Here is a 27,834-nt window from a genome sequence, read left to right on the forward strand (position 1 = left end):
TATTTATTTGATAATAGATTAGAAAACAATTCATTTTGGACGATTCCCGCTATAGCCCTCCCATTGTTTTTACACTGAAATGTAACAACGGTTCTCTTTTCCGCAAAACCCACTGTTGAAACAGCCATAAAAAGGACTTCACAGTATCAACCGAAATCATGGTTGAAAAGATAACCCTCAAAAGCATCAATGAAAACAACTTAAAAAAAAGAAAACGACCCGTTCTCTTTATAACAGGCGAGGAAGAGACGAATGGAAGGCATTCAGTGACACATACCAATGTGTCATTTAAAACAAGATGTAAAGTACAACTCCACATGATTACCTAAATATACAAAAACACAGTAAGATCATCGAGTGCAAGAGGTAGCCCTTCTTACCCATAAAACCCCATTAATCCACAGCAGTCTTAAAAACAATCCCCTGCCCTGGTTATTTCCCCTTTATAGGAGTGAGCATTTGATATCACAAACTGATTTAAATAAATCTGCATATATACGTCGATAAGTGCTTAAATATATAGACATCTTACATAGACAAAAGCATCATGCATCTCTATAACATGCACGGTAACATTATTCAAAATGCTATGTTGGATCTCCGACCACTAATGCGGCAAACTTGGCAGTTAAAAATGCATGAACCAATTTCAAAATCGGGTTATTTTCAAGGCAGTTTACATTTGCGGACACCAGAGCGGTTACTGGGGGTGCGGAGGATCGGCATCAAATGTGAGAACATCAGACTTGAAGGAAAAGATCCAAAGTAGTCCTCATCTACTCCACCTTGACATTTCCTCTCTCCATGGTAGACAGTAACCCTGGAATGAATCATCCATGCAGCCAAAACTCCCTTATCCTCTTCCTTAGTGGAACTTTAGTATCTGCGTTCAGTAGGCTCATTGGCCTGTAATAGTCTATGATGAAGCCAAAATGACACGAGGCTCTGCCAGGTCTACTCAACACCACAGATCCAAGTTCTTGGTGTTGGCGAAGCCTGGCTGATCACGGATCTTCCAGTAGGTTCCGTTGCTCAGCCAGCTCTCATTCCCTGCCGCATCCAGCTCTTTCCTGAAGGAGGGAAGAGTATATTTACTTTCTAGTGTGAGGTTACCTTTAAAAAGGGGCATCAATAGAGGCCTTCAAGGAAGCACAAACACTGCATGAACGCACAATGTCACATCAGCGGTCACCAACTCAAGTCCTGGAAAAGCTACAGGTGCAGGCTTTTAATCCAACCCTGCCCCAACACCCGATTCAGCTAATCATAAAGACCCTGGGATAGCGGTGTTGGTTACCATTGCCTTGCCATTTCGACAATAAATGCTCTTTGACCGCGTAAGGCAGGAAGGGACGGTTGGCGAGACTCACCTGAAGAAACGAGGCACGTGCTCCTCTCCCTTCTTGGCCAGCTCTTTTCGTCGCTCCCTCTGTTTCTGCTCGACTTCCTCCTTCTTACTGTCAGCCCCGGCTACATCTCCCTCCTCCAGGATCCTACGGGGAAAGAACAGTGGAGAGATAAAGCGCTTCAGCTGCATGAAAGAACCTAAAGCGTTAGCCGGGTCAAATGTATGTACCGTGCCTTCGCACGAAGCCACATCGGATGTGGCATCGCATCAATGCACAACACAGCTCCCCTCAGTGGGGTCACTGAACGATACCACCTACTGAACAGGACCCAGAGTTCTTCCTGGTTATATCGCATTCATGAAGTAATCCTAGCCCTACTTCCAACGCATTTGACAAATCTAATTATGTGCACATGGCCAAACATCCTCTATGTATGCATTACTGAGCAGGCTGGGTGGTGGTCTCACCTCTGGTCTGGCCTATAGCGGGTGTCTGAGGGAGGCAGGACCTTCTTCAGCTCAGGGGTCAGCTCATTGAGCTCCCTGGCGTAGCGACTGAAGCCGTAGTACTGGAAGTGGTCATCAGCCTGAGGGTCTGGAGATGGGAGAAGCAGGGTACTGTGTGAGGCGATACATAGTGCTGGTACTATATAGAGTGGATTACGGACTCAGGGATTGAAGGAGAACATCCATAGTCTTGCACAGAGGATCAAGATCGAAGACAGAATTCACAGAAATAGTATGGGATTAGGGAAAATATAATAGGCACAATGGTGTGGATGACACACTTCTATAGGATAAACTATAATATCAACATTGGATTAGAGATTAGGATGATCGTACATAGCAGATAAGGGATTAATCGGATAATAGCAGTACTCACTGGGCTTCCAGATGCACTTTGGGTTAGGCAGGGTGTCACAGAAGATGCCCTCGTGCCACAGCCCACCGAACCGGTGGACCACCTCTCCCGCTTGGTTCAGAACCTGGCCCTGCACCTCATTCTTACTCGTCTCTGAGGTCCAGTAGCGGGACTGAGGGAGAGAGCAATGTCAATTTAGTAGGTACTACCATATGTAAAGCTTTGGAAATGTCAAATGTCTAGACCCCATTTAAACGGTTGACCATTTATTTGATTCATTATGGGTCCCATTATGGGGTTATTCTTCAATTGAACTTTATGTTCTATGGGCACCAGGCAGGGGTCTCACCTTGACGAAGGAGATCTTGCAGGTGCAGATGTCACTCTTTGTGTTTCTGATGGTCACCTCTCCGTAGTGCTCCAGCCACCTCTGCTGACTCAGGACGTTGTGGACGCAGGTCACCGCCTTGTTCCACTCATAGTGATCCCCATATCTAGAGGGCGGAGGGAGAGAGCGAGAGAGCCATGTGTTTAGTACAACTAGATTGAGACACGCACTCTTGAAACTCATGGACACCTGAGCCGGTTTTCAATACTATGAGCCTTTCATTGAATAACATAGTAAATTATACTTTCAAGCACGTTACAGCTAACAAGTAGAGCATTTGGGGAACACCTTTTCAAATCTTAAAATCAGCTCAATCAAAACACTGAACAACGGAGCAATACATTCAAAACGATGATGTGGAAGTAGGGTTTACATTCCTCCTTTATTTGGTCAAATAATCTTGACGGAATTGGCATAAACGCTCACTTTGGCAACTTTACATTCACTGGACCAGAGGAGATGATCTCCAAAGACTTTCCCCAGAACTTGTTCTTCCATTGCTGGTCTTGCCAGAAGGTGAAGTTCTCAGACTCTGCGTGCACGGCGGAGCACGGCGGGTGGTGGCTGACCTGGGAACAGAAAGGAAGTGTTAAATAACTAACTATCTTCAGTGGAAGACACCCTGGATCAGCTTTAGAGGTTACTTGCCTTGCAGATGGCATCTAGGATGATTCTATGTCAGGGTGATTCAATTCCTACCTGCTCAGCGACGTAGCGGAAGCCGCGCTCCTTGCGGTGGCTCTCGTAAGTCTCTCCCAGGACGGGGTTGAAGGGCTTATAGCGGTTCCGCCAGGTAGCCCAGGCGTAGCCAGAGATAGAGAAAACGCCAATGTACAGCTTCATGAAAAATAAGATATGGGAAAACGGATGAGTGAGACCACACCCATCAACAATATCAAAATGGCATCTGAAGCAAACTGCTACCTCCCAAAATACTTCCTACACATAAGAACCACAATATACAGTTTTACATACCAAATCTGCAATTCACATTGACCCCATTCGTTGTTTTCACCGATTCTCTAATGCACACACTCTCACCACACACTCACACTATCCTGATTGCCTAGTCACTTTTACCCCTACCTACATGTACATACTGCATTACCTCTACCTTATACCCATGCACATTGACTCGGCACTGGTACTCCTTGTATATAGCCTCGTTATTGTTATTTTATTGTGTTGCCATTATCTTTATTTATTATATATCTTTTTTGTTGGTCTTTTTAAACTCTGCATTGTTGGGAATGGGCTCGTAAATAAGCCTTTCGTGGTAAACTGGTTGTATTCGGCACGTGACCAATAGCATTTGATTTGAGAAAGCGTAGACCTTGAGACCAATAGCATTTTTTCAGATTTCAACTAAGCAAATCTACAGGGGTATAAATTCACTTGAAACAGCACCGACGCTGGATATCGCACAAACCTATACTTGAGCTGCTTCGTTGTAAGGTCAGGCATGTGTCGGGCCACCTTACCATCCTTTCGAAGGGGTCCTCTGTGTGGTTGGCGATGTCCAGAAGCTCAGAGTACTCCAGCTCTTCGCTCACTCTCTGCAGCAGGTTTAGAGGTTCGTTGAGGCCACAGGGCATGGACACACGTGACAGGTCCTTGCCAATGTTGTTGTACAGGATGGTCATGATGCCAATGTGGCTGTTGTCGACACATTTGGCGGGCAGGACGGTGCGGCGGCCTGTGTTGGTGGGCACGGTGCTGACCATGTCCGGGGCTCTGGACACGCTGGTGCGGTAGTTCAGGGTGGCAGAGGCTGCCAGGGGGAGAGGGCATATGACAAAAGATTAGATGGAATTCTATATACATTTTCTATTGAATCTCATGTTTTTTTATGATTACACCCAGCACTTAGGGCTTGAGAGCTTGAATATATATATTTAAATAAAATAGACATGGTTCACAAGATTCAGCCCTTAAAGGGAGGGTTCAGGATTTTCTCCAGGGCCAGATGAACTTGTGGATACACTTTATGTCTCCGCGTTTAGTTTGAAGGAAGTTGCCAAATAGCATTAGCTAGCATGCTAGCTGTTCATGTAGACTTTGTCATTGCGCTAACGCTAGTTAGCATTGGCTTGCAAAACTACAGGCAACTGGCAGCTCTTATGGTGTGGGGTACATTTTCCTGGCATGGTTTGGGGCCACTCAACCCCTTAGAGGGAAAGGTAACAGCCAGTAAATACACATTCTGAGTTCTCACCTTCAACCTACGGTGAAGAATTTATATGCCGAGAGGAGTGGCCTCTTCAAGATGACAATGCCCCACCCACAAGGTACAAGGTTTGATGAGCATTAATGATGAGCATCAGTGACTAGATCTCAACCTAATTGAACAGCCTGGTCTCAAGACTAGACATAACATAGTAAAAGTAAATCCAGGACACTCAAATTACTATGATTTGGTTACATAAAGACCAATGGTTACTTAAGGCAAAAACAAAAAGTAAGGTGGTGGGTAGGGTTGGATGGGTGGGCGTTTAATGCAAATGTCTAGCAACTCAAAGGTTGCGAGTTCGAATCTCAGACAACTTCGGCATTTTAGCTAACACTTCCCCTACCCCTTTAACCTAACCCCTAAACTTAACCCCTAGCCTAGCTAACGTTAGCCACCTGGCTAGAATGCGTAACATATAATACAAATTGTAACTTGTGATGGAGTCCACAAATACAAAGCATACAAAATGGAGTAGACCAGGTTGAATCGAACACTTATGGTAGATTCTGGAGCAGCACTTGAGCCAGCATATTCCAACATATTCCAATTTCTCATGGAAAAATGGTGTCGCAACCCTCCAAGAGAGTTCCAGACGCTTGTAGAATCTATTCCACGGCGCATTGAATCAGTCCTGCCGGCTAAGGGTGACCCCAGCGCCCAATAGGACCTATGTTGGCGTTTCCTTTACTTTGGCAGTTAACTTCATACTGGACGCAGAGACATAAAAACGCTATCCACGAGTTTATCGTGGATAGATACACGGTAAACAAAACACATTTTTATGCCTGAATGTATGCCAGAGTGGACAATGTCTCTTGTTTTGACTTGCAGACACGGCAACCATTAGAGGACCACAATGGAAACAAATCTTGAGACTTTGTGCATTTAATCCTCAGCAATTTTTGGTACATTCATTTGTTGCCTAGTGTGGTTTCTTTATGCATTTTAAATAGTCAAATCAAGGTTTCTTTGACCAAAATGCTGAACCTTCCCTTTAAAAAGTCTGAAGGCCCAAAGCTGTCAAGGAAAGGGGGATGGTGAGAGGCAAAATTAAGTCAAGACATGACAGTGGAGGCTCGATTTCTCCATATTCCAAATTAGAGTTGGATGTTGGATCGAGGTGGAAGGTATGAAGTTTAAATAATGAAATGTCTACACAAATTAGACAATAATGCATTTGTTAAAACTGTCACCAGTCCCACAAAACCAAAGAGACACCTCAGGAGGACAAAGAGGAAGGAGGAGAGTGATGATAAAATCGTGGTAATAGAATGAGTAGACTCCTGGGACGTTTGCAGGGTCCAATCAGCATGCTTGCATATGTACAACATTGAAAATGTCCCGTTTTCAAATAAATGATGTGCATCAATGAATTAAATCGATCCATATGGGATTTCCAATCAGGCCGCAATTTACCAGCACTCTGACGGTACTTCAGTTTGATCATTCCCAAAATACCTTTTGTTTGCAGTTGGTCCGGTGATACTCCCTCTGCAGGCAAAGTAGAAGATGTATTCAGAAAACAGAATAAAATGCCATTTGTATACAGATTATACACACACACACTCCCCCAACGTTGGTGTCAGACGAGTTTATGAGTACAACTACCTAGCTGGGCAATATGGACAAAAATCCACATCACGATAAAATTACTGAATTATCACGATTATAATCACTTGAAAGACAAGTTAACATTTAATGTGGACCAGTTTCTTTCTTTACATTACCCTTAAAACTACAACTTTGAATGTGGGGCCATTAATTGTTCTGTTAACAATAGAGCACATTTAACACTTATTTCAACAGTAAATCAGCCCAGTCCATCAGTAAAAACGTCCTCGCGATAAACGGTCGTTATCAATCATTTTCGATTTATCGTCCGAGCTTCACTAGATACTGCTGAATTTAAAACAAATCAAATGCATATTGCTATTTACTTTAAGACAAACACTCAAAAATGGACCACATAGACCGAACTGCACCCAAGGTACAATGGGACTGCTCAAACACAATACTATAGAACACATCTTCAGAGTTTCCGTTCTATTCAGTCTACTTCTATGGCCACAGTTGAATAGTTTTACACAGTGGCCGCTCACCATGGACCTCGTCTGGCTCAGAGTTACTGGTGGTGGTGACGTCACTTAGCCCGGATTCATCAGACTCCTCATCGCCGTTTTCGGAGTTCTCACAGACGATGACATCTCTGGCGTCATAGTACTCGGCCATGGAGTCGGCCAGCGAGGGGGTGCGCTGCACAGAGCAACCCTTAGAGGGCGTCTTCTCAGCATGGGAAGGGAAGATGAGAGTAGCCGAAGGAGGTAGAGCAAGATTATAGTTAACAGGAAGCATACAAAATGAGGAAGGCTTCCAGATGGATAAGTGATGTCTTACAAAAGAGAGTTAAGGAAGAAAAGCGTGCTCATTCAATAGAGAATCCCTTACAAGCACAGAGACAGGCAGACAAACAAGTGGCAGCCTGCCTCTTCCTGAGTGGGGGTTGGCGGCTGAATACACACCTGGTCCTGACGCACAGTGCTGTAGGACTCCTTGGAGCCCTCCGTGGATCCAGAGGAAAGGGACAGGGAATGAACTTTGGTTTGGCAAGACTGCACCTCCAGCTGGATACACGCAAACAGTGACGTATTAGTGTACGGTAGAGAATTGTATGAAAAGCAAGCACAATATTAAGCTCATTTCCCATTTCTTAAATCTCCCATTATTTATCAACCTTGGCCCACATGCAGGTAAGTTGGACAAAATGTACAGTATGAACAAATGGAAGTTTTCCCTCTCCGATTTCCTCAGAACTCTTTTAGCTTTGGCCAGCCAGGACAAAACAATTGATGCAGCTTTCAACCAAAACAACCTATCCTAGTTCTGTTTTCATAGTAATTAGTGAAGTTTAATTACATCTGGTAACTCAGAACAAATAGATTTGTTTGTGGGAGGTTTTAGTTGTTTCACCAAGATAAATCTAACAATTTCCCCCTGTGTGAACAAGTGTCTTTACATTTTAAAATGTATTTTGTTCTTGTATCCAGGCAGGCTCAAAACAGGGGAAAAGGGAGGAACGATTCTGCCCCCGATGGGCAGTATCTAGACGTCCCAACCCCAAACAGCCCAAACCAGTTCTGCCTTGTTTCACACACTTGAACAACAGCAGGCTGAGACTGAAGTATATTTTGGAAGGAGAAAGCAAGAGAAAGCGAGAGAATAGGTGTGGTCCATAGAAACCTCTGCTGTGCGTGTGTGTTTTAAACAGAGACCACAGTGTTATTGACTAAATGTGAATCGGGCCTTTCGATTGGTCGCTAGGTCTCTTCCTGTTCTTGTTACTTCCAAAAAAACAAACTAAAAAATCTAGGTCTCTCCTTTGGAGCCATTAACAATAGTTTGTGTTGTCAGTGTATGGCAGGATGTCAATTTCAGCGCGTGTACTCTTCATGCGAGTGTGTGTACAGGGCGGGCCTCTTACCTCAGACAGTGTGCTACACAGGGTGGCCAGTTGATTGGAGGTGGATGAGCGTAGGTCGGGACCGGTCCAAGCCAGCCGGACCCGCTCACGCTCCAGCGCGAGCACCTCGTGGATGGATTTGAGAGACGCATGAACTGAGAAGATTATGGCAGACCAATGTCATTTTCATTCGATTTCCTGTTGCATTCATCCATACCAACACACATCCCTAAGTAACTACGTCATCACTGGATTGCAGTCTTTTTTTATTCTAATGACGCAGAGCCAGCTTCACTATAACAGTTCTACACGTGGCATTTCCTACGTGGAACTTTATTAAACACCCAAATCGAATAAGCCCCAAAACCCTTGTAACACCCCTCTCTTACCCTTTTGGGACACAGCACAAATGTCCTGCTGGATCTTCTTGGCTTCAGGGGAGGTTATGAGAGGATTGGAGAGCTGCGAGTACACATAGTCTGGGATGGACGGCACCGAGGAGGCTTCCACACTCAGGTGGTTGGACGATGTGCTCAGGTGGCTGGAGGTAAACTGAGGGAGGAGAGGGGGAAGAAGGGAGGAGAAGGGAAAGTATGTGTGTAGAGAGCCATTTTTCCACCCCCCCCCCCGTCACGTTCGAGTGATGCACGGCTAGCATCAAAAAGCCCTGTGGCTACAGTATATCAGAATAGCGTTACAGTGACGTCTGGAACCTTGACCAAAGTAAGTGAGTGATGACCATGAACACACAAGAACGATGGCTATAATTATGCTCAACGAGTACATTATTCTCCCGGCTTGATCTAGCTCTATTTGTGATATTTTACCTAGCCACGTTGCTAGACCGTTACGCAAACCAGTCCTCCGATGACATCTGCCATGTTGTAGACGACAACCATCTAATTACATGTTTGTTAACTTGCATGAGCTGCCTCAAGCTGGAAGTCGTCATTCCCTTCAATTTAAACAAGCCACTTTGACGCCTAACTGTGCACACAACTTTTCATGACGCAGAGAAGTAGTTTATATATTGTATGTTACTAGCGTTACTTCTTTTGTAGAATCTCTGCAATCTCTACTGCTGCGTTTTTAACTTCTTTATTCTAGTCTTCAGAAAACCCCATGTCGTCAGCTTGTAAAATATTCGCCCATTATTCTTTTCAAAATTCTTCAAGCTGTGTCAAGGTGTTGGGGGATCATAGCTAGACAGTAATTGTCAAGTCTTGCCATAGATTTTCAAGCAGATTTAAGTCAATACTAACTTCGGTCTTCTTGGTAAGCAACTCCAGTGTAACTTTGGCCTATGGTTATTTTATTCATTTAACTAGGCAAGTCAGTGAAGAACAAATTCTTATTTACAATGATGGCCTACCCCGGTCAATCCCTAACGACGCTGGGCCAATTGTGCGCAGCCCTATGGGATGTCCTGCTGAAAGGTGAATTCCTCTCCCACTGTCTGGCATATAGCAGACTGAAGCAGGTTTTCCTCCAAGTTGCAGCCCTGTGTTTAGCTCCATCCCATTTATTTTTATCCTGAAATTCCCCATATCTTGATGACAAGCATACCCATACCATGATGCAGCCGCCACCATGCTTGAAAATAAAGAGACTGAGTTACTCAGTCATGTGTTGTTTGACCCAAACACAAGGCTTTGCATTTAGGCCAAAAAGTATGTTCCTTTGCAGTGTTTTTTTTAACCCCAGGATTACTAATAATTTTAATCTGTATATTTATTGGTATTACTATTTACAATGTCATTCAGGTAATCATTGTAGTCAATACAATGTTGACTCATCCTCAGTTCTCTCCCATCACAGCCATAGAACTACAGTCATTTTAAAAATCACCAATGGCCTCCTGGAGACATCCCTGAGCAGTTTCCTTGCTGGCCTACAGCTCAGTTCAGAAAGACGACCATCTTTGACGCGTTTAGGTGGTATTAATTATGTGATTTGGGGGGGGGGGGGGGGGGGGGGCCTAGTGGTTAGTGCGTTGGGCCAGTAACTGAAACGTTGCTAGATCGAATCCCCGAACTGACAAGGTAAAAAATAAATGCGTTACTGACCCTGAACAAGGCAGTTAAACCACTGTTCCTAGGCAGTCATTGTAAATAAGAATTTGTTCTTAACTGCCTTTCCTAGTTAAATAAAGAATAAATTGTCAAACTACATTTTACTCCTGAACTAATTTAGGCTTGCAGGTGAATACTTATGCAACAACTATATATTTTTGCCATGACATTTATGTTGGATCATTTTATCTTTGACAGAACATTTTGGGTACAATGACAAAAATAAATAGAGTTAAATCTATTTAATCCCACTTTGTAACAACATACACCCACTGTATAGGACATGAGAACTTACCATGCCGCAGGTTTCGACTCCGGAATGGGTGCGAGAATGACCAAATATCTTGTTCGTAGTCTTCCTCTCCTTCTTGGCCTTGGGGATATTAAGTGTCAGATTCTGAAAGACAAGTAGAATAGATATGCTCAGAATAAAGACTAGCCAGCCACTAAATTTATATTTCAATGTCAAATAAATGACCATTTAATTTGATCACATGCGCCGAATACAACAGGTAGACCTTACAGTGAAATGCTTACTTAAAGCATTGTTGGTTAAGGGCAAAAAAATAACAAATATTTTTTAAAAGCTCAGTAAAAAATTGAAAATAAAAAAGTTACATAACTAAACAGCAGCAGTAAAATATCAATAGTGAGGCTATATACAGCGGGTACAGGTACAGAGTCATTGTGCGGGGGCACCGGTTAGTCGCGGTAATATGTACATGTATGTAGAGTTAAAGGGACTATGCATAGATAATAAACAGAGAGTAGCAGCAGCGTAAAAGAGGGGTCCGCGTGCTCAGAAATACAGGTGTTTTTTTATAGAGTACTGATCATATACGGTTGTGGAGTAGTGGTTAGGGGCGGTGACCTTACCTGCAAATTGATTCGTCGCTCTAGGTCACTGTTGGAGATGGGTTTCTGGCCACTCTCCAGCCAATTGAGCCTCTGAATGAGCTGGGCCAACTCAGTCAAGTCGGCCTGAGAACGAGCTAGCTCTGTGGGGGTCAAGGGTCAGAGAAGGTTATTAAGAAAGGTTTGGAGCGGAGGCTTAGCTCTGAAAGTAATATTGGATATTAATTTAATGCTGAATTGTAAAGTGATAGCCTTTATTCCCTAGCTTCACCATGGCAATACCTTACCTTGGGAGCAGGTATCGGACTGGTGGGTCTGCTGGAGCCATGCTGCCACCTTGCCGTTGACCCCTGGGGGTGCTGTGGGCGAAACCTCCATCTCCGCCTGGTAGACAGAGGCAGAGCTGGCATAGTGAGGGTACTGGAAACCACATGATTTGGGGACAGAGGGAAAGAGACAGAAGAGAAGTCAAGTGTTAGAGAATTTTTATAAAGTCCTTGTTCTATTCAGAATATCACTTCATCTATTTTGGTGGGACCAGCATATATTTGGTTGTAGCACTGAGAGTAGCAGACCGCACTTACCGCACTGCGAGAAGTAGACCGCACTGCGTCATGCCCGTTTCTCTGTTCACTCACCATGCCTGGCATTGCAGTTTGGTTTCTCTGGGCTAGACTGGCCATGGCTGGCAACAATGTGCTGTTGCCCATAGTGAGGGCATGGAGGACTCCCTGGTGGACACCCAGGGCCTCGTTCTTCTTGAAGACACGATGGGCACACAGCTTGGTCAGCCATATGTAGAACAAGTCATTGCTCTTGGTCTAACAGGAGAGTGAATTTTACATTAATGGGGATATAGATGGATAAGAAACAGATGTGAAAAGGAAACCTGCGCAGTTCTTGACAGAAACCGGTGCGCATGACACCGACTACCATACCCCATTCAAAGGCACATAAAATATTTAACTTGCCCATTCACCCTCTAAATGGCACACATACACAATCCATGTCTCAATTGTCCCAAGACTTAAAAATCCTTCTTTAACCTGTCTCCTACCCTTCCTCTACACTGATTGAAGTGGATTTAAAATCAAATCATATATATATATATATATTTTTTTTTACATTTAAACAAGTACAAGTCTCTTGTCTCAGCCTCCAGTATTTATGCTGCAGTAGTTTATGTGTCGGGGGGCTGGGGTCAGTTTGTTATATCTGGAGTACTTCTCCTGTCCTATTCGGTGTCCTGTGTGAATCTAAGTGTGCGTTCTCTAATTCTCTCCTTCTCTCTCTCTTTCTCTCTCTCTCTCGGAGGACCTGAGCCCTAGGATCATGCCCCAGGACTACCTGACATGATGACTCCTTGCTGTCCCCAGTCCACCTGGCCATGCTGCTGTTCCAGTTTCAACTGACCTGAGCCCTAGGATCATGCCCCAGGACTACCTGACATGATGACTCCTTGCTGTCCCCAGTCCACCTGGCCATGCTGCTGCTCCAGTTTCAACTTCCACCTGACTGTGCTGCTGCTCCAGTTTCAACTGTTCTGCCTTATTATTATTCGACCATGCTGGTCATTTATGAGCATTTGAACATCTTGGCCATGTTCTGTTATAATCTCCACCCGGCACAGCCAGAAGAGGACTGGCCACCCCACATAGCCTGGTTCCTCTCTAGGTTTCTTCCTAGGTATTGGCCTTTCTAGGGAGTTTTTCCTAGCCACCGTGCTTCTACACCTGCATTGCTTGCTGTTTGGGGTTTTAGGCTGGGTTTCTGTACAGCACTTTGAGATATCAGCTGATGTACGAAGGGCTATATAAATAAATTTGATTTGATTTGATTTAACATCAATAAGGGATCATAGCTTTCACTTGGATTCACCTGGTCAGTCTGTCATGGAAAGAGCAGGTGCTCTTAATGTTTTGTATACTCAGTGTACCTTGAGGTGGTATAAATAGTCTCCATTGTCCAGATCGATGCGCTTGGACTTCTTGTTGATGGACATGACAGCGAGGCTAACATCCAGGGAGCCATGGAGCTTTCCTCTCTGGATCTGACGAGTGGAACATTACAATGGATGAAAACCCTGCACTATTGTCCAATATGTATATAAAACAAGAACTCCGTAGCCTGTAATGTTTACAATATGGCGCCGGACGATTTCAGAATGATTGCCCTTGTTTCTTGAATTTGTGTTTTAGTAGTGTGGATACATACATCCTGCTGTGTCTTTGAGTACTTGAGGATTCCTTTTTCCAACAGGAAGTACCTCTGAAAGAAAAGACCGAACCACATCAGACAGGGGCGTATTCATGTGAACACCAGTAGCAAAACATTCTGCAACATTAAAAAAAAAAACACTTTGCAATGAAAACAAGTTTCGTTTGGGAAACCCTGGATTAGTCCCTTCTAGCTGAGTATCTGCCATTTCCTTCCGTTTGGTTCCTAGTGAATACACCGCAGGAAGTCAGAAGTGATGGTGAAACACAAATAATTGGCTTTGACAACTGCGCTTCAGTTGGCTTGCCAAGTATAGACTTCACATTACCTTGTGCCAGCCCTTCATAGGGTACTTCCTCCTCTTCATCAAAAAGCCCTCACAGATACCAGGGACGCTCATGTCCAGCCCTGACCCCATCCCCGAACTCATGTCCATATGGTCTTCCAACACCTCCCAGTGGCTGGAGTACTATGGGGGGGGGGGGGATATGTTTTCATATGTTGCATGGTCCATCAAGAACTTCATACTCAATGGGTTGCATCCATAGACATATTCATGATGGTTATATCATTGGTTGCATTATGGTGTAGAGAGGAGACCCAATCATATACAAAGACGTGCACACCCCAAACACACGAAGATCATTTTCATCAAGAGGAACGACTCGGAAACTACCTGGCGGGTGTTGCGCGATGACCCAGCGCTGCCATTCCGCGAGTGGCCGACCTTGGATACAGCGGGAGACTTGTCCAAACTGCTCATCACTGATTGGCTGCTGTTGAGTGAGGGTGGGCACACCCGAGGGTCCATCATTGCGATTGGTCGCTAAAAGTAAGTCTGCTTTTCGGAAAGGTTCCCTCGGAGGAGGAAACACAGCTCTGTGGAGACAAGGTTACAGTAAAGTGAGGCGCCATAAAAATAAAAAAAACATGGCGACATTTTACTGGTTTCACATTTGGCAACTTCGTAAGCTTGAACTGTCCCATTTTTCAACCATGAGAATCAGTCTTCAATTCAAGTGGTCAGGAACACACGTGTGCTGCCCCTGCTGCAGTTGGCCCTTGGATCATGAGTAAAGGAGAAGAATGAGAGACAACCTTCACCCCATCCACCCCTCAACTTCATGGATGACTTGGCCTGACGACACAACATCAACAATGATTCAAAGATACTGACAATTAAAATTGTAAGTAGTATTTTCAAAAACACGCTAATGTTTTTAATTTCAGTAAACCAATATTTTCCAGAAAAAGTTTAAATTAGAGACCAAACCTGCAGCAGCGTGTGGGATTATCAAAAGTAGCAAACAGACAATCTACAGTAAAAAAAAACAAAGGTTTATAAAAATAAATAAAAAACACTACCGGTCAAAAGTTTATTTACTATTTTCTACATTGTAGAATAATAGTGAAGACATCAAAACTACGAAATAACAAGAATGTAGAATGAAGAATGTATTGAAGGAGTTCCCACATATGCTGAGCAATTGTTTGGCTGCTTTTCCTTAACTCTGTGGACAAATTTCCACCAGTCTAATGTCCATTGCTTGTGTTTACTGGCTAAAGCAAGACTCTTCTTATTGGTGTCCTTTGGTAGTGGTTTATTTGCAGCAATTCGACAATGAAGGCCTGATTCACACAGTGTCCTCTGAAAAGTTGATGTTGAGATGTCTGTTACTTGAACTCTGAAGCATTCATTTGGGCTGCAATTTCTGAGGCTGGTAACTAATGAACTTATCCTATGCAGCAGAGGTAACTCTGGGTCTTCCATTCCTGTGGCGGTCCTCATGAGAGACAGTTTCATCATAGCGCTTGGTTTTTGCGACAGTACTTGAAGAAACTTTCAAAGTTCTTGAAATGTTCCATATTGACTGACATTCATGTCTTAAAGTAATGCCATTTCTCTTTGCTTATTTGAGCTGTTCTTGTCATAATATGGACTTGGTCTTTTACCAAATAGGCCTATCTTCTGTATAACCCCCTACCTTGTCACAACACAATGGATTGGCTCAAACGCATTAAGGAAAGAAATTCCACAACATAAAAGGCACACGTGTTAATTCAAATACATTCCAGGTGACTACCTCATGAAGCTGGTTGAGAGAAAGCCAATAATGTGCCAAGTTGCCAGATATAAAATATTTTGATACTACATGATTCCATGTGTGTTATGTCATAGTTTTGACATCTTAACTATTATTCTACAATGTAGCAAATAGTAAAAATAAAGCAAAAACCATTGAATGAGTAGGTGTTCTAAAACTTCTGACCGGTAGTGTACATGCATAAAATATAAACACAAGATGTAACGTGTTGGTCCCATGTTTCATGAGCTGCAATAAAAGATACCAGAAATGTCATACGCACAAACATATTATTTCTCTTAAATTTTGCACAAATTAGTTTACATCCCCGTTAGTGAGCATGTCTCCTTTGTCAAGATAATCCATCCACCTGACAGGTGTGGCATACCAAGAAGCTGATTCAACGGCATGATCATTACAAAGGTGCACCTTTAGTTTTTTTTTGTAGTTTTTTTCCCACAATGCCACAGATGCCTCAAGTTTTTAGGGAGTGGACAAATGGCATGCTGACTGCAGGAATGTCCGCCAGAGCTGTTGCCAGAGATTGAATGTTCATTTCTCTACCATAATCCTCATCCAACGTTGCTTAAGAGAATTTGGCAGTACGTCTAACCGGCCTCACAGCCACACGTGTATGGCATTGCGTGGGTGAGCGGTCTGCTGATGTCAATGTTGTGAATAGAGTGCCCCATGGTGGCGGTGGGATTATGGTATGGACAGGTGTAACGGATGTGAAACGGCTAGCTTAGTTAGCTGTGGTGCGCGCTAAATAGCGTTTCAATCGGTGACGTCACTTGCTCTGAGACCTTGAAGTAGTGGTTCCCCTTGCTCTGCAAGGGCTGCGGCTTTTGTGGAGCGATGGGTAACGATGCTTCGTGGGTGACTGTTGTTGATGTGTGCAGAGGGTCCCAATTGCCTTTTATCAGTTATCAATTTGAATGCACAAAAATCCTTTTAAGGTCTCTGTGACCAACAGATGCATATCTGATTTTCTGTCATGTGAAATCCATACCATACCCTACCCTGATGAAGACAGCTTGGCTGTCGAAACGTTGGTAATTACATTTTTGCATCTGAGCTCCTAGAGAGTGTGCGGCTCTTTTAGCTTCAAGTTATCTACTCCGCTAGCCAGCACCTCGCCTAAATAGGTGTGAGTTTATTTTTCTTCTAGATGTGAAATCCATAGATCAGGGCCTAATTAATTTATTGACCGATGTCCTCATATGAACTGTAACGCAGTAAAATCTTTGAAATTGTTGCATTTATATTTATTCGGCACACACACACACCAATAAACAAATACATACATAGACAAGACAGACAACATTTACATAGTGCCTTCAGAAAATACTCATACCCCTTGACTTATTCCATATTTTGCTGTAAGCCTAAACTCAAAATTGATTAAATACATTTCTCTCACCCATCTACACACAATACCCCATAATGACAAACTGGTTGAATACTTTAAAAAAGCTGAATTGTCTTCATTTTTAACCGATTTGTAAAAATGTCTAAAAACACAATTCCACTTTAACGTTAGGTGTGTCAGCAAGTGACAACAAACATCTAAATGCAACACATTTTAAATTCAGGCTGCAACAGTATGTAGATAAAGTTAATGGGTGTGAATACTTTGACAAACATAAGCAACACCACACTTGCTCAGACCCATATATTCCCACCGTGTCCACACCCAATGTCTGTAACGCTTGTATGACTCTGCCCAACGTGACTTCAAATTATTTGTCTGTAGCCAGATTATTTAAATACTGGAGAGAAAACAAAGCATACGATGCCTCCACTCTCTTAACGTTGGGGTATCATTTGACTCCCTGTATTTAAGTAATAGCTTCTTCAATAAAAATTTTAAAAATTTAAGTGTCAATTTTTTTTCTTCGTCTAACCCATTGAGAATATCGCCGCACACTCATATGCCATGTCTTGAAATATGCAGATAGACGGATTAAAGTAAACTTACATTGTAAATATTCTGACAGACAGCATCCCAACGCCGCCCATAAGTGACTTTACAGCCCTCCCAGAAAACACGAACAAAAGACGTGTCATTGTTAGTTTTACACTTAAGACATGGCTCTGTCGTTGTGCTGAAGAATGTGAATTCGGTCTCTTGTACAATCAATTCTATACATTAGTTTACTGGATATTTCATACATTTGTTACCTATAATTGTGTTCATTTCCCAACACTCCATCTTGTGCTAATATCAGTTATTTAAGACTTGGTTCTAATACTTTACAACAAAAAAATTCTAAGTGATTGTCAGTCGGATAGGCTCTCTGCAAGGTTGTGTAGATCTTACCCATCATATGAGACTTTTTCCCCTGACTGACATTGCTCTGATGTCCAAAAACATTCAGATTGAAATGTGTGTGATAAAACTTTTAAGTTCCATACACTGTATTTGAAAATGTCTACGATGGTCAGTCTAAAATTGCGCTTTAATTCGACCATTAAATAATTATTTCCTATTAACACCTCATGTGCCTTTAGTTTCCCCATGTGTGCCCAATTTATTGGTGAATTCTGAAAAGCTATCCAAGGATTGTTCCATAAGGGTGTGCTTTTAGGGAGTGTTATTGGTTCTTGTAGAATCGGTTTCATTTTTTTGCCCATGATGTTAGTCTTCTTAACTATGAAGTTGTTCATGTTCTTAATGCCATCCTTGGAAAATAGACATGTGTAAAGATTGAGGGTGAGCATGTGCATCTTCATTAGTTACCCATTGTTCCTCTTTGGTGGATTTCACAACATGTTGCAAGTAAAAAGCCCTGGCTGGCGAGTTGATACAATTTCAAATCTGGAAGGTTAAAACCACCTTCAGATTTAGGGACATGTAAATCTTTTCGTATTTCATTCTAGGAGTTTTATTTGTCCATATGAAAGTCTTACGGCAGAGTACACTTTTTTTTTAAAGAAAGCATTCGGTGTGGTAATTGGTATTAGGAAAAAATAGAAAAAAAGCCATGCCGTTTTAAAATAGATTCTACCTGTAAGATTTATGGGGAGATTGCTCAATTTAATTAGATCTGCTTTCATGTTGTCAAGTAATGGGATAAAGTTAACTTTATATACTTGTCACTTAAGCATCCCGAGTATTATTATTTTTTTTTTAAAGATTCCAGTAGATTAGTTATTTTTCCTATTGCCATTTCCTTTTTTCCCCCACATGCATTTTACATCCTGAGATTTTAGAGTACTCCGAAGTATTGAACTATCAATATTAGTCAGGTAAAAATCAGGAGATCGTCAGCAAATAAGTTAATGTTTATATTCATGTTTACCTGTTTGGGTCCTCGCTAATTCTTTCTGTAAGCGGTTCAATTGCCAGAGCAAACAGGATGGGGGAAAAGAGGACATCCATGTCTCATGCCCCTTTCTAAAGCCATTTATTCAGATAATGTGTATATTTTTTGCTTTAGGATATTTACATAACATTTTTATGAAATGTATTATTTCAGTTGGAAAGTTGAATGCTTCCAAAGTTTTGAACAGAAAAGCCCACTCAAGACAAAAAGCCTTTGGCATCAGCCATTATTGGTAAGTTTACATCTTGTTTATTTGTGTATTATACTGAAACATGGTCTTGCATTTGTTTGTAAGTGTCTATTTTTAATAAACCCTGTTTGATTAATATGTCAGTAAACGCAGGCATGAGATTCTGAACCTACACATCCATGCATAACCGACCAAAATATGAAAGACAAGTATTGTAATTTTTTATTCCGTAAAGTGAGTGCGCAAGATGTGAAAGAATTATCTATCAACAATACAAGCAACCCAAGTCTGACAACTTGGAAGGAAAATTACAGAGGATGATAGCGGACGATATTGCCACTCCTATTTCGCAATCTAAGCCAACAGGAAAGCGTGTGCCCTCAGGGCTTTGGAGGGAAGAAAAAAATAGTTCCATCAAATAGCCAACCAATCAGCCTGTTACCAACCCTAAGTAAACTTTTGGAAAAAAATGTTGTTTGACCAGATACAATGTTGTTTCACAGTAAACAAATTTAACAGATTTTCAGAATGCTTATAGGGAAGGGCAGCATTCAACATGTATGGCACTTACACAAATGACTGATTGCCTGAAAGAAATGTATATAAAGATTGTAGGATCTGTTTTGTTAGACTTTAGTGCAGCTTTTGATATCACTAATGAACACAATGGAAGCCTCTCCCACATACTCCAGGTAGAGTCAGGTATTCCCCAGGGCAGCTGCCTAGGCCCCTTTTTTCAATCTTTACTAATGACCTGTGACTGGCTCGACGTGTCTATTGCTAATGACTCAATACCAAACACATCAGCTACCACAACAAGTGAAATCACTGCAACACTTAAAGAGCTGCCGTCAGTTTCAAAATGGGTGGAAACAAATAAGTTAGTCCTAAATATTTCAAAAACTAAAAGCATTGTATTTGGGACAACTTGTTCACTAAACCTCAACTAAATTTTGTAATGAATAATGTGGACATTTAGAAAGCTGAGGAGACTAAACTGCTTGGAGTAACCCTGTATTCTACACTATAAATGGTCAAAGCAACAATAGCTACGATTGGGAGAGATCTGTACATAATAAAGCCTAGCTCTGCCTTGTTAACATTGCTATCAACAAGGCAGGTCTTACAGCACCTCGTTTTTTTTGGACCTGGACTACTGTCCAGTCATATGGTCAGGTGCCACAAAGAGGGACTTTAGAAAATGACACTTGGCCCAGAACAGAGCAGCACGGCTGGCCCATGGAGAGCAAAAATGTATAATATGCATGTCAAATCTCCCTGGCTCAAAGTTGCATTTGTGAGAAGCATTGACATGTTGAATGTTTGTTTAAACTACTAGCACACAGTTCAGACACCCATGCATACACCATAAGACATGCCTAACTGAGGTCTCTTCACAGTCACTAAGTACAGAACAGACTATGGGAGGTGCACAGGACTACATGGAGCTCTATTCCACATCAAGTAACTCTAGCAAGCAGTAAAATCAGGTTTGCAAAAAACCCATAAAAATCCACCTAACGGAACTTCGGGGACTGTGAAGAGGCACAGACACATGCACAGGATAACATACGTACTATACCAGCAATTCTCAAACTCGGTCCTCGGGACCCCTAGGGGTGCCCGTTTTGATTTTTGCCCCAACACTACACAGCTGATTCAAATGATTGCAGCTTGATTATTAGTTCATAATTTTTTAAAAATCAGCTGTATAATGCTAGGGCAAAAAAAAAACATGAACCACTTGGGTACCTGAGGACAGAGTTAGGAAAACACTGCACTGCGCACACACACACACACACACACACACAGTGTTGTAGATATGTGGTAGTAGAGTAGCAGCATGTGGGTGCACACTTAATGGGTTTTGAAATGCCTTGACAGCAGATAATGGGGATCCATAATAAATAGAAATGTCTCATGTCTGGTAAGACTTGTGCCATTCTGTTGCTTATGGGTTTTGTTCTCATTTTGTTGCAATATATGAATGCATGGGTCTGTAATCTGCAGAGGACTCGATAGATTTTCCTGGTTTTAATATAACTGAAATAACTAGTTACATGGAACTCGGAAGCACTGAATCGAGTGACTGGTGTTGTCATTTGGAGTAAAACGTTCCATTTTTTGTGATAAAAAAAAAAAGAAATTCTGCTGACAGTTGTTTCTGGGTTGAGTCCAAGAAGGCTGTAGAATCAGTCCAACATAATTCTGATTGATATAGACGTTCATAGTGACTTTCAAAATTGTTATGTACAGCTTTGTTACTAATTAAAGCATTTGTATCCTTAGCTTTTAAAGTTATAACTGGTTTGGTGTGTACTCATTTTGTGAGAGCTGCAAGTGTTTACCAGTTTTATTTACCATTAAATAGTAGGCTTTATTTGAGTTTAATCTGTAGTTGTTGGCTCTCTTCAAAAGTAAAATATCATATTCCTGCTTAAATTCTTCTTTATCTTGTAAAGATTTATGGGCATTTTCTAAGAGAGTGATTTATTTCTCTAAAATTTGAATTTCTAACTCAGATTTTACTTTGAGTATGAGATTATCATTCCCCTAACGTACGCCTTAAAAGCATCCCAAATAATATTAGGGGGTCGGAGTTTCTCGTCTTTGTCTACACGTGTAATAGTAAAGGTCTTTCTTCTCTTGTTTACATATTTAATCAATTAAACACGTAAAGTATATAATATATCACAACATAGGCCCGTTACTGTTCTCTTGGATACTTGTGTTGGATGGTATAAAGGAACTATTATCTGGTTACCAAGCAAGGTTGTGTTGCACATCAAAGATGGGAGGGGAGCCAAGACGGAAAGTAGGTTGCACACCCCAATACCATACATACAGGACAGCCACGCGTCATCTTCATATCGCTGTTATTTTCAGTGACAACCAAATGAGATGCCTCGATCCAGGCTGGACATCAATAATGAAACTGTAACAAGTGATCGCTTTTGCGCTTTTTTGGGGGGGGGGGGGTGTAATGCAGTTGATGACCACATGTTTAAGGGCAAATGACCAACATTGAAGCCATGCATCCAATAAACAGATCAGTACTTAGAAATTATTTCCTTGGATCCAAACGATGGAAGACGTTCCCTGGATGCTTTTGTATTCAACGCCAGGTGGTGTTGAATACAAAAGCAGCCAGGGAACAGTAGTCCTATAGGCAAAACATCCTTTATTGCCTAGCCTGGTGATAATGTATATGGTTCTAGCGATAGAACCTAGGATAAGATCCTCTTCGTCACTTCGACTTGATTTTGGCAGCTATATTAGTTGTAGTATTCGTTTTAGTCTTAAAATACATTTTTGGTCTCAGTCACATTAGTAATTTAATCCCGCATTTGTTTTAGTTATCAGTCGACAAACTCGAAGAAAAAAAGGAGTATAGTCATAGGTCACATAATAGGTCAGAGCATTTAATTTTTAAATTTTTTTTTACCAAATGATTTTTATTTACCTCTAACTTCCATCATGTGCACATTCAGATTGCCTTTTCCAACTAGTCATACTATCCCCTCGTATACCTTAGCTGGCAACATTGCTATTGTGGCAGATTATGACTTGCATTGGTTACAATTACCATATAGGCTATAAAGCCTTGGCTACAGGTTAAATCATTTACAGCTCGGATTTTCTCACCATAATAACCGTTCAAAGGAGAGAGGAGTGAAGTGACCTCCCAGGAACGGTCTGTGTGGGAGAGCCAGCTTTTCTCAAGCAGCCAACGCAGCAGAAAGACGTTACAGGCAAAAAGGTAATGAGAGGATCACATTAAATATTCTGATAAACCATGCATTCTCGTTTTCGTTACATTTGTCAACAAAAATGAAAATTAATTACAGATTTTTGTATTTTTGTATTTTTTATTTAGGGCATCTGGTCTTGTTATCATCAATAGTTTTCGTCAGGAAAAATAGGTTGTTGACGAGTATCATTCCTGGTAGTTACTGTTGACAAAATTGACTGAGGGGGTATCATCTAGTACAAAAAAAACCTCCAATATCCCTCAGATTAGATTTAGCTGAGGCAGCCATTGTGATTACAGTAGCTCCATCAATTGGTGACGCACACCAACTTTCCAGGTAACTGACAATATTTTCTCATTCTATAGGGAGTAATAAGAGTTGCTGTTGCTGATTATTTACAATAATGTTTACAAATATGGCATGAAAAATGTAGCACATACTGTCATTTACAGTGAGTCAACTGAAACTGCACTCACGCCCTCCTGGGTGGCTTCGAAATCATTTAAAAATATACTGAAATACACCCATCAAACAACTGCATTCCTGAATCTATCAGACCAAATGACCATCATGATACAGGTCAGCTTTATGCTAAGTCATAACTAGGCTGGAAGATGGAGAACGTTACAGGGACTGACACATACAATAACCATGTGGAATATGTCGCTCGAGACAGCTGCATAATATTACGGTTTGAATTAGAGAATTTGTAGCTATTGACACATACGCGACACCAACAAAACATGAGCTTGTTCTGGATGTTTGATTCATTTGGATCAGGATCAAATGGGACTATACAGCTCTGTGTACTCTATAACAACCATAGCAACTACCAAGGAACTCCTAACAACTAAGCCTAAAACTACAAACACAATCCAGCCTCTGTAGCTTACTCCTGATTGCAGGCCAGAGTGGCAATCACAAGATCAGAGTGTTGGTTGGAAGACGAAGGCCTAATATTAGAATGATATCTGAAGGAGATTATTAGAACACCTAGGAGAAACTGCCAGAAGAGGTAAAGAACATTTACGAGGGGGAAAGATGGCGTCGGGTGCCGGAGGCGTAGGGTGAACGGACAGGTTCCTGTGCTCTGACAGGAATGTGCCTGAGCTGCATCACCACACGGGTCGCAGGCAGGGCCCCTGACACTGCTGCTGCTACTGGGACAGCTGGGATGTTCCATCTTCTAGACTAGGCAGTTCCAGTGCCATGGATATATAGGCCAATTGAGTTGAAGGTTTAGAAATCCTCCATGAGGGATACAGTGAAAGTGTCCTGGTGTGAGGAGGGATTGTTTTGGGGAGGGGGGATGTAAATGTAAACTGTTGGCACTGCAAGTTCCAAGCCTGATCCAATAGGATTCCATCATGGCTGACATTCTGCAGGACTATGGCTGTGGGACATACTGGTAGCATTGGTCGAATCACATTCGACAGGCCCACATGCACACCATATTCACTCCCATTTCTACAACTTGGGTTTATCATAACCTGAAACAGAGGTAGACACATGGCACAACCTAAGCTTTTAAGCTTCAGTAAGGCTGGGATACAACACTCCTAAATGCTCATCCTGGCTGGCCATCATGGCACAACCTAAGCTTTTAAGCTTCAGTAAGGCTGGGATACAACACTCCTAAATGCTCATCATGGCTGGCCATCTGTAAACCATTATGTAAACCTTAGACATTGATCATTACCCATATCATATGTACTGTTGTGTGTTCAGAAGTCACATGTCCAGAAGTCTTCATGAGAATAAGCAGTGATGTAAAGTACTTCAGTTAAAAAATACTTTAAAGTACTAAAGTCAGTTTTTGGAGTATCTGTACTTTATATTCCTAAAGAAAATGTACTTTTTACTCCATACATTTTCCTGACCTAAAGTACTAGTTACAATTTGAATGCTTACCAGTAAAGGAAAAAAGGTCCAATTCACACTTGTCAAGAGAATGTCCCTGGTCCTCCCTACTGCCTCTGATCTGGTGGACTCACTAAACATAAACGCTTCCTTTGTAAATGTCTGAGTGTTGGGGTGTGCGCATGGCTGTCAAAAAAAGGACAATTGTGCCATCTGGTTTACTAAATAAGGAATTTTGTGTATAGCATTCACTTTTACTCAAGTATGACAATTGAGTACTTTTTCCGCCTCTGAGAATAAGCAACAATGTATAGCAAGAACAACAAACATTGTATCACAAGATCCTCACTGTGTCCCACTCGTTGACTAAAAACGAGTTTGGTCCCTGGATTTGAGCACACTCGTGTCAACACACAAACGCTTCAAAGCCATAGATGGCTAATAATGTCACGACCAGGGAGCCAATTGCTGCTCAGAAAAGTTAGGACTAATTACAGTACTGTTGTGACTTTTGTGCCTTCGGAAAAGTTTGGCATCAAATGTTCAGAAAGCTGAAAAAGCCAGCCAGGTCACCTGTGACTACAAGTCAGTATTCAACGTTTACCCATGTCTGAGGACGTCGGGAGACGACGTGGAACCGTCCAATAGGGGCAACAGTGAGCGATGGGGTTGGCGGATGGGCATCTGCCTCTGGTTCCAAAGGTTGCAAGTTCGAACCCAGCAATGGAAAGTTGTATGAGATTTTTGTTTTAAGCCTATCCCAAACCTTAACCATTAGGAGTTAATGCCTACACTTTGACGTTTGCAACAACTTCGAAATTAGATGTTTAAGAAACATGGATGAACGTCTAATTTTGATGTGGGACTGTGAGAGCTAATTGCAGCAGGCAGCAGTCCTATCTATTAGATAAATATCCTATGATGGAACATTTGAAGTTCCAGGTGTCCAAAATATGAGTTTTGTTTTACTTTAAAACATAGACATAAACAATGTAAAGCAAAGGAAACTAAAACACTAGAAATCCGATCTGTAATTGATCAAACATAGCGTACCGCAATATCAAACTCAATGGCAATGGAAGCAAAACAAACAATTACTAACAATTCTCGCAAATCAAACATTCGTTTCAACCAATTGAATTTACTTGCATCATGTTCATTTATTCCCGATTGTCAATAAAATAAGAACGAAAAACTCACCTGACAACCGTGGATAATCCAAGTAGATGGCCAGCATGAAACGAGACTGATTTTCACATCCCGAAATCTCAAGCAAACTTCCAATTTGCTTCCGCCCATTTGTCGAAACCCGAGTGTCTCAGGGGAAAAAGGAGTGCCCGATCCATATGCCGCGTTCAAAACAACTGTAAACTCGGAACTCGGAAATGTCCTTACTTCAGTGCGTTCAAGACAACTGGGACTCGGGAAAAACGAGCTTCGATTTGGACAAATATTTTGAAGGGTCATCCAACTCGGAATTCCATGATGGAAACTCGGGCATTTTTCTAGAGCTCCGACTAAGGTCTTGATTTGACCTCGTTTTTTTCCCTACTTCCCAGTTGCCAAACATACATTAGTTATCAACCCTTACCTCTCCAAACTCCTGAGGTGTCAAAGAAATATGACATGAAATGAATGTCATTTTTACATCAATGTTGTGCCGCTAGTGCACACATGATTTGATTGATTTTGCATTGATTAGTCAGTACGATTAGCAAATTATTAGGCTTTTGGCTTGTTCATTTTATGAATTGTAGGTTATATTAGATTTTATTGTAGGTTATATAGATTTTTCTATTTTTATTTTCTATTGTGTTTGTTTATGTGTAACTCCGTGTTGTTGTTTTTGTCGCACTGCTTTGCTTTTCTTGGCCAGGTCGCAGTTGTAAATGAGAACCTGTTCTCAACTGGCCTACCTGGTTAAATAAAGGTGAAATAAAAATAAATTACAAATATTCAGTAGTAATGTGTTTTAAATTAAAATTGTTTACCAGAATATGCCTAATAAACCACATGTTTACACACAGTTAAAAAAAAAAACGTTTGTAAAAAGTTTGCATTTGTTTGGTGTTGAAAACGTTAGCATTTGTTTTGTGTTGTTTTTAGGGGGAAAATAAACCACCTAACTTTTCCTCATAAACAAAAATACACTCCAATGTGGTATTAAATCTAGTGATAGCTACACACAAGATGCACTGATAAAATAGGATGCCTGTGCCTTGCTAAACTGGTATGACCGACACCTCAATCAAAGGCCCATGTCACTGCCACCAAGCGCAGGGCCTAGAATGGGCCAATGAGAGTTGCCCTGGCAATGTGAAAGAATGTGAGGTATTCTCTCTCTCGGCTGTAGACAGGAGTATCGACATTTAGGATCAGGCTCTGCTGCTTTGAGAAATTCCAGAGGGTGTGCATCTCAACTCAGGCACAAACATGTATGTAGTGTTGCTGAGCATGTGGTCGCATGTGTTGGCTACCTTTGAGTCATTGAGCAGACACTCTTATCCAGAGCGATTTGTCATAGTGATGCATGCATTTTCATCCGTACTTGTCCCCCGTGAGAATCAAACTACCCTGGCGCTGCAAGTGCTATGCTCTACCAACTGAGCAACACGGGACTACACACAGGCTTTACACACTTGTGGGGGGAAAAAAATGTATGCATATACATCTAAATACACACAGATGTACAACTCAATGCCGTACACCGATTATGCGGAAACAAACACTCGGAGCACATTCGCAGAAATTCCCACGCGTGAGTACAGTAGCTAATCTAACAACTTTTCAGAATAGGTGATATTAGAAGTTGTATGCATGTATTAAACGTATTTACAGTAATGTTTTGTTGTGAGAGAAATCTGATATTGCCTGACGGTTGAAGTCTGTCTTTAAGAGTCCACAATTCTAAGGCAAATCAGGTTCTTAAAACATCAAGGGTGGAGCGTGGGAATAAAAGACGAGGATAAGAGGCAACAAAAAAAAAAAAAATCCGTTTCCAGCTTCACAAGAAAGGCACAGCGTGGAATAGACGTTGACATTGACGTCTGTTTATACAGTGGGACGGAGCTCCTGGAGCTGAAGAGGCCTGAGCCTGTGTAATGTTACTGAATTGTATTGACTGTGTTGGCTAGCACGCGTGAGTAAGTGAGTAAACTAGCGCAGTAAACTAGCGCGCCTGAGTAAAGCT

The 27,834-nt window shown here is 41.8% G+C and overlaps 1 protein-coding gene across 4 annotated transcripts; it reads right to left on the bottom strand.

Annotated features, from left to right (window-relative positions):
• Positions 1-26,114, bottom strand: LOC109898322 (oxysterol-binding protein-related protein 7). Of its 4 annotated transcripts, none has more exons than XM_031833886.1 (22): positions 25,845-26,114; positions 14,106-14,308; positions 13,758-13,898; positions 13,427-13,480; positions 13,149-13,262; positions 11,851-12,033; positions 11,500-11,632; positions 11,234-11,355; positions 10,653-10,754; positions 8,675-8,837; positions 8,307-8,440; positions 7,348-7,449; positions 6,928-7,108; positions 6,287-6,319; positions 4,080-4,369; positions 3,298-3,435; positions 3,025-3,167; positions 2,560-2,704; positions 2,232-2,382; positions 1,817-1,943; positions 1,371-1,493; positions 1-1,070 (listed from the first exon to the last, which is right to left on the bottom strand). In XM_031833886.1, the coding sequence occupies exons 2-22, from the start codon at positions 14,241-14,243 to the stop codon at positions 959-961; spliced, it is 2,829 nt and encodes a 942-aa protein (XP_031689746.1). In that variant the 5' UTR covers positions 14,244-14,308; positions 25,845-26,114; the 3' UTR covers positions 1-958. The 4 variants fall into 4 exon arrangements, with proteins under 4 accessions (XP_031689746.1, XP_020348846.1, XP_020348848.1 ...); XM_020493257.2 differs by having other exon boundaries at positions 11,797-12,033; XM_020493259.2 differs by having other exon boundaries at positions 14,103-14,308; positions 25,845-26,057.
• Positions 26,115-27,834: the final 1,720 nt, after the last annotated feature.

Source organism: Oncorhynchus kisutch, linkage group LG10 (assembly GCF_002021735.2).
Source record: "Oncorhynchus kisutch isolate 150728-3 linkage group LG10, Okis_V2, whole genome shotgun sequence".
NCBI lineage: Eukaryota > Metazoa > Chordata > Actinopteri > Salmoniformes > Salmonidae > Oncorhynchus > Oncorhynchus kisutch.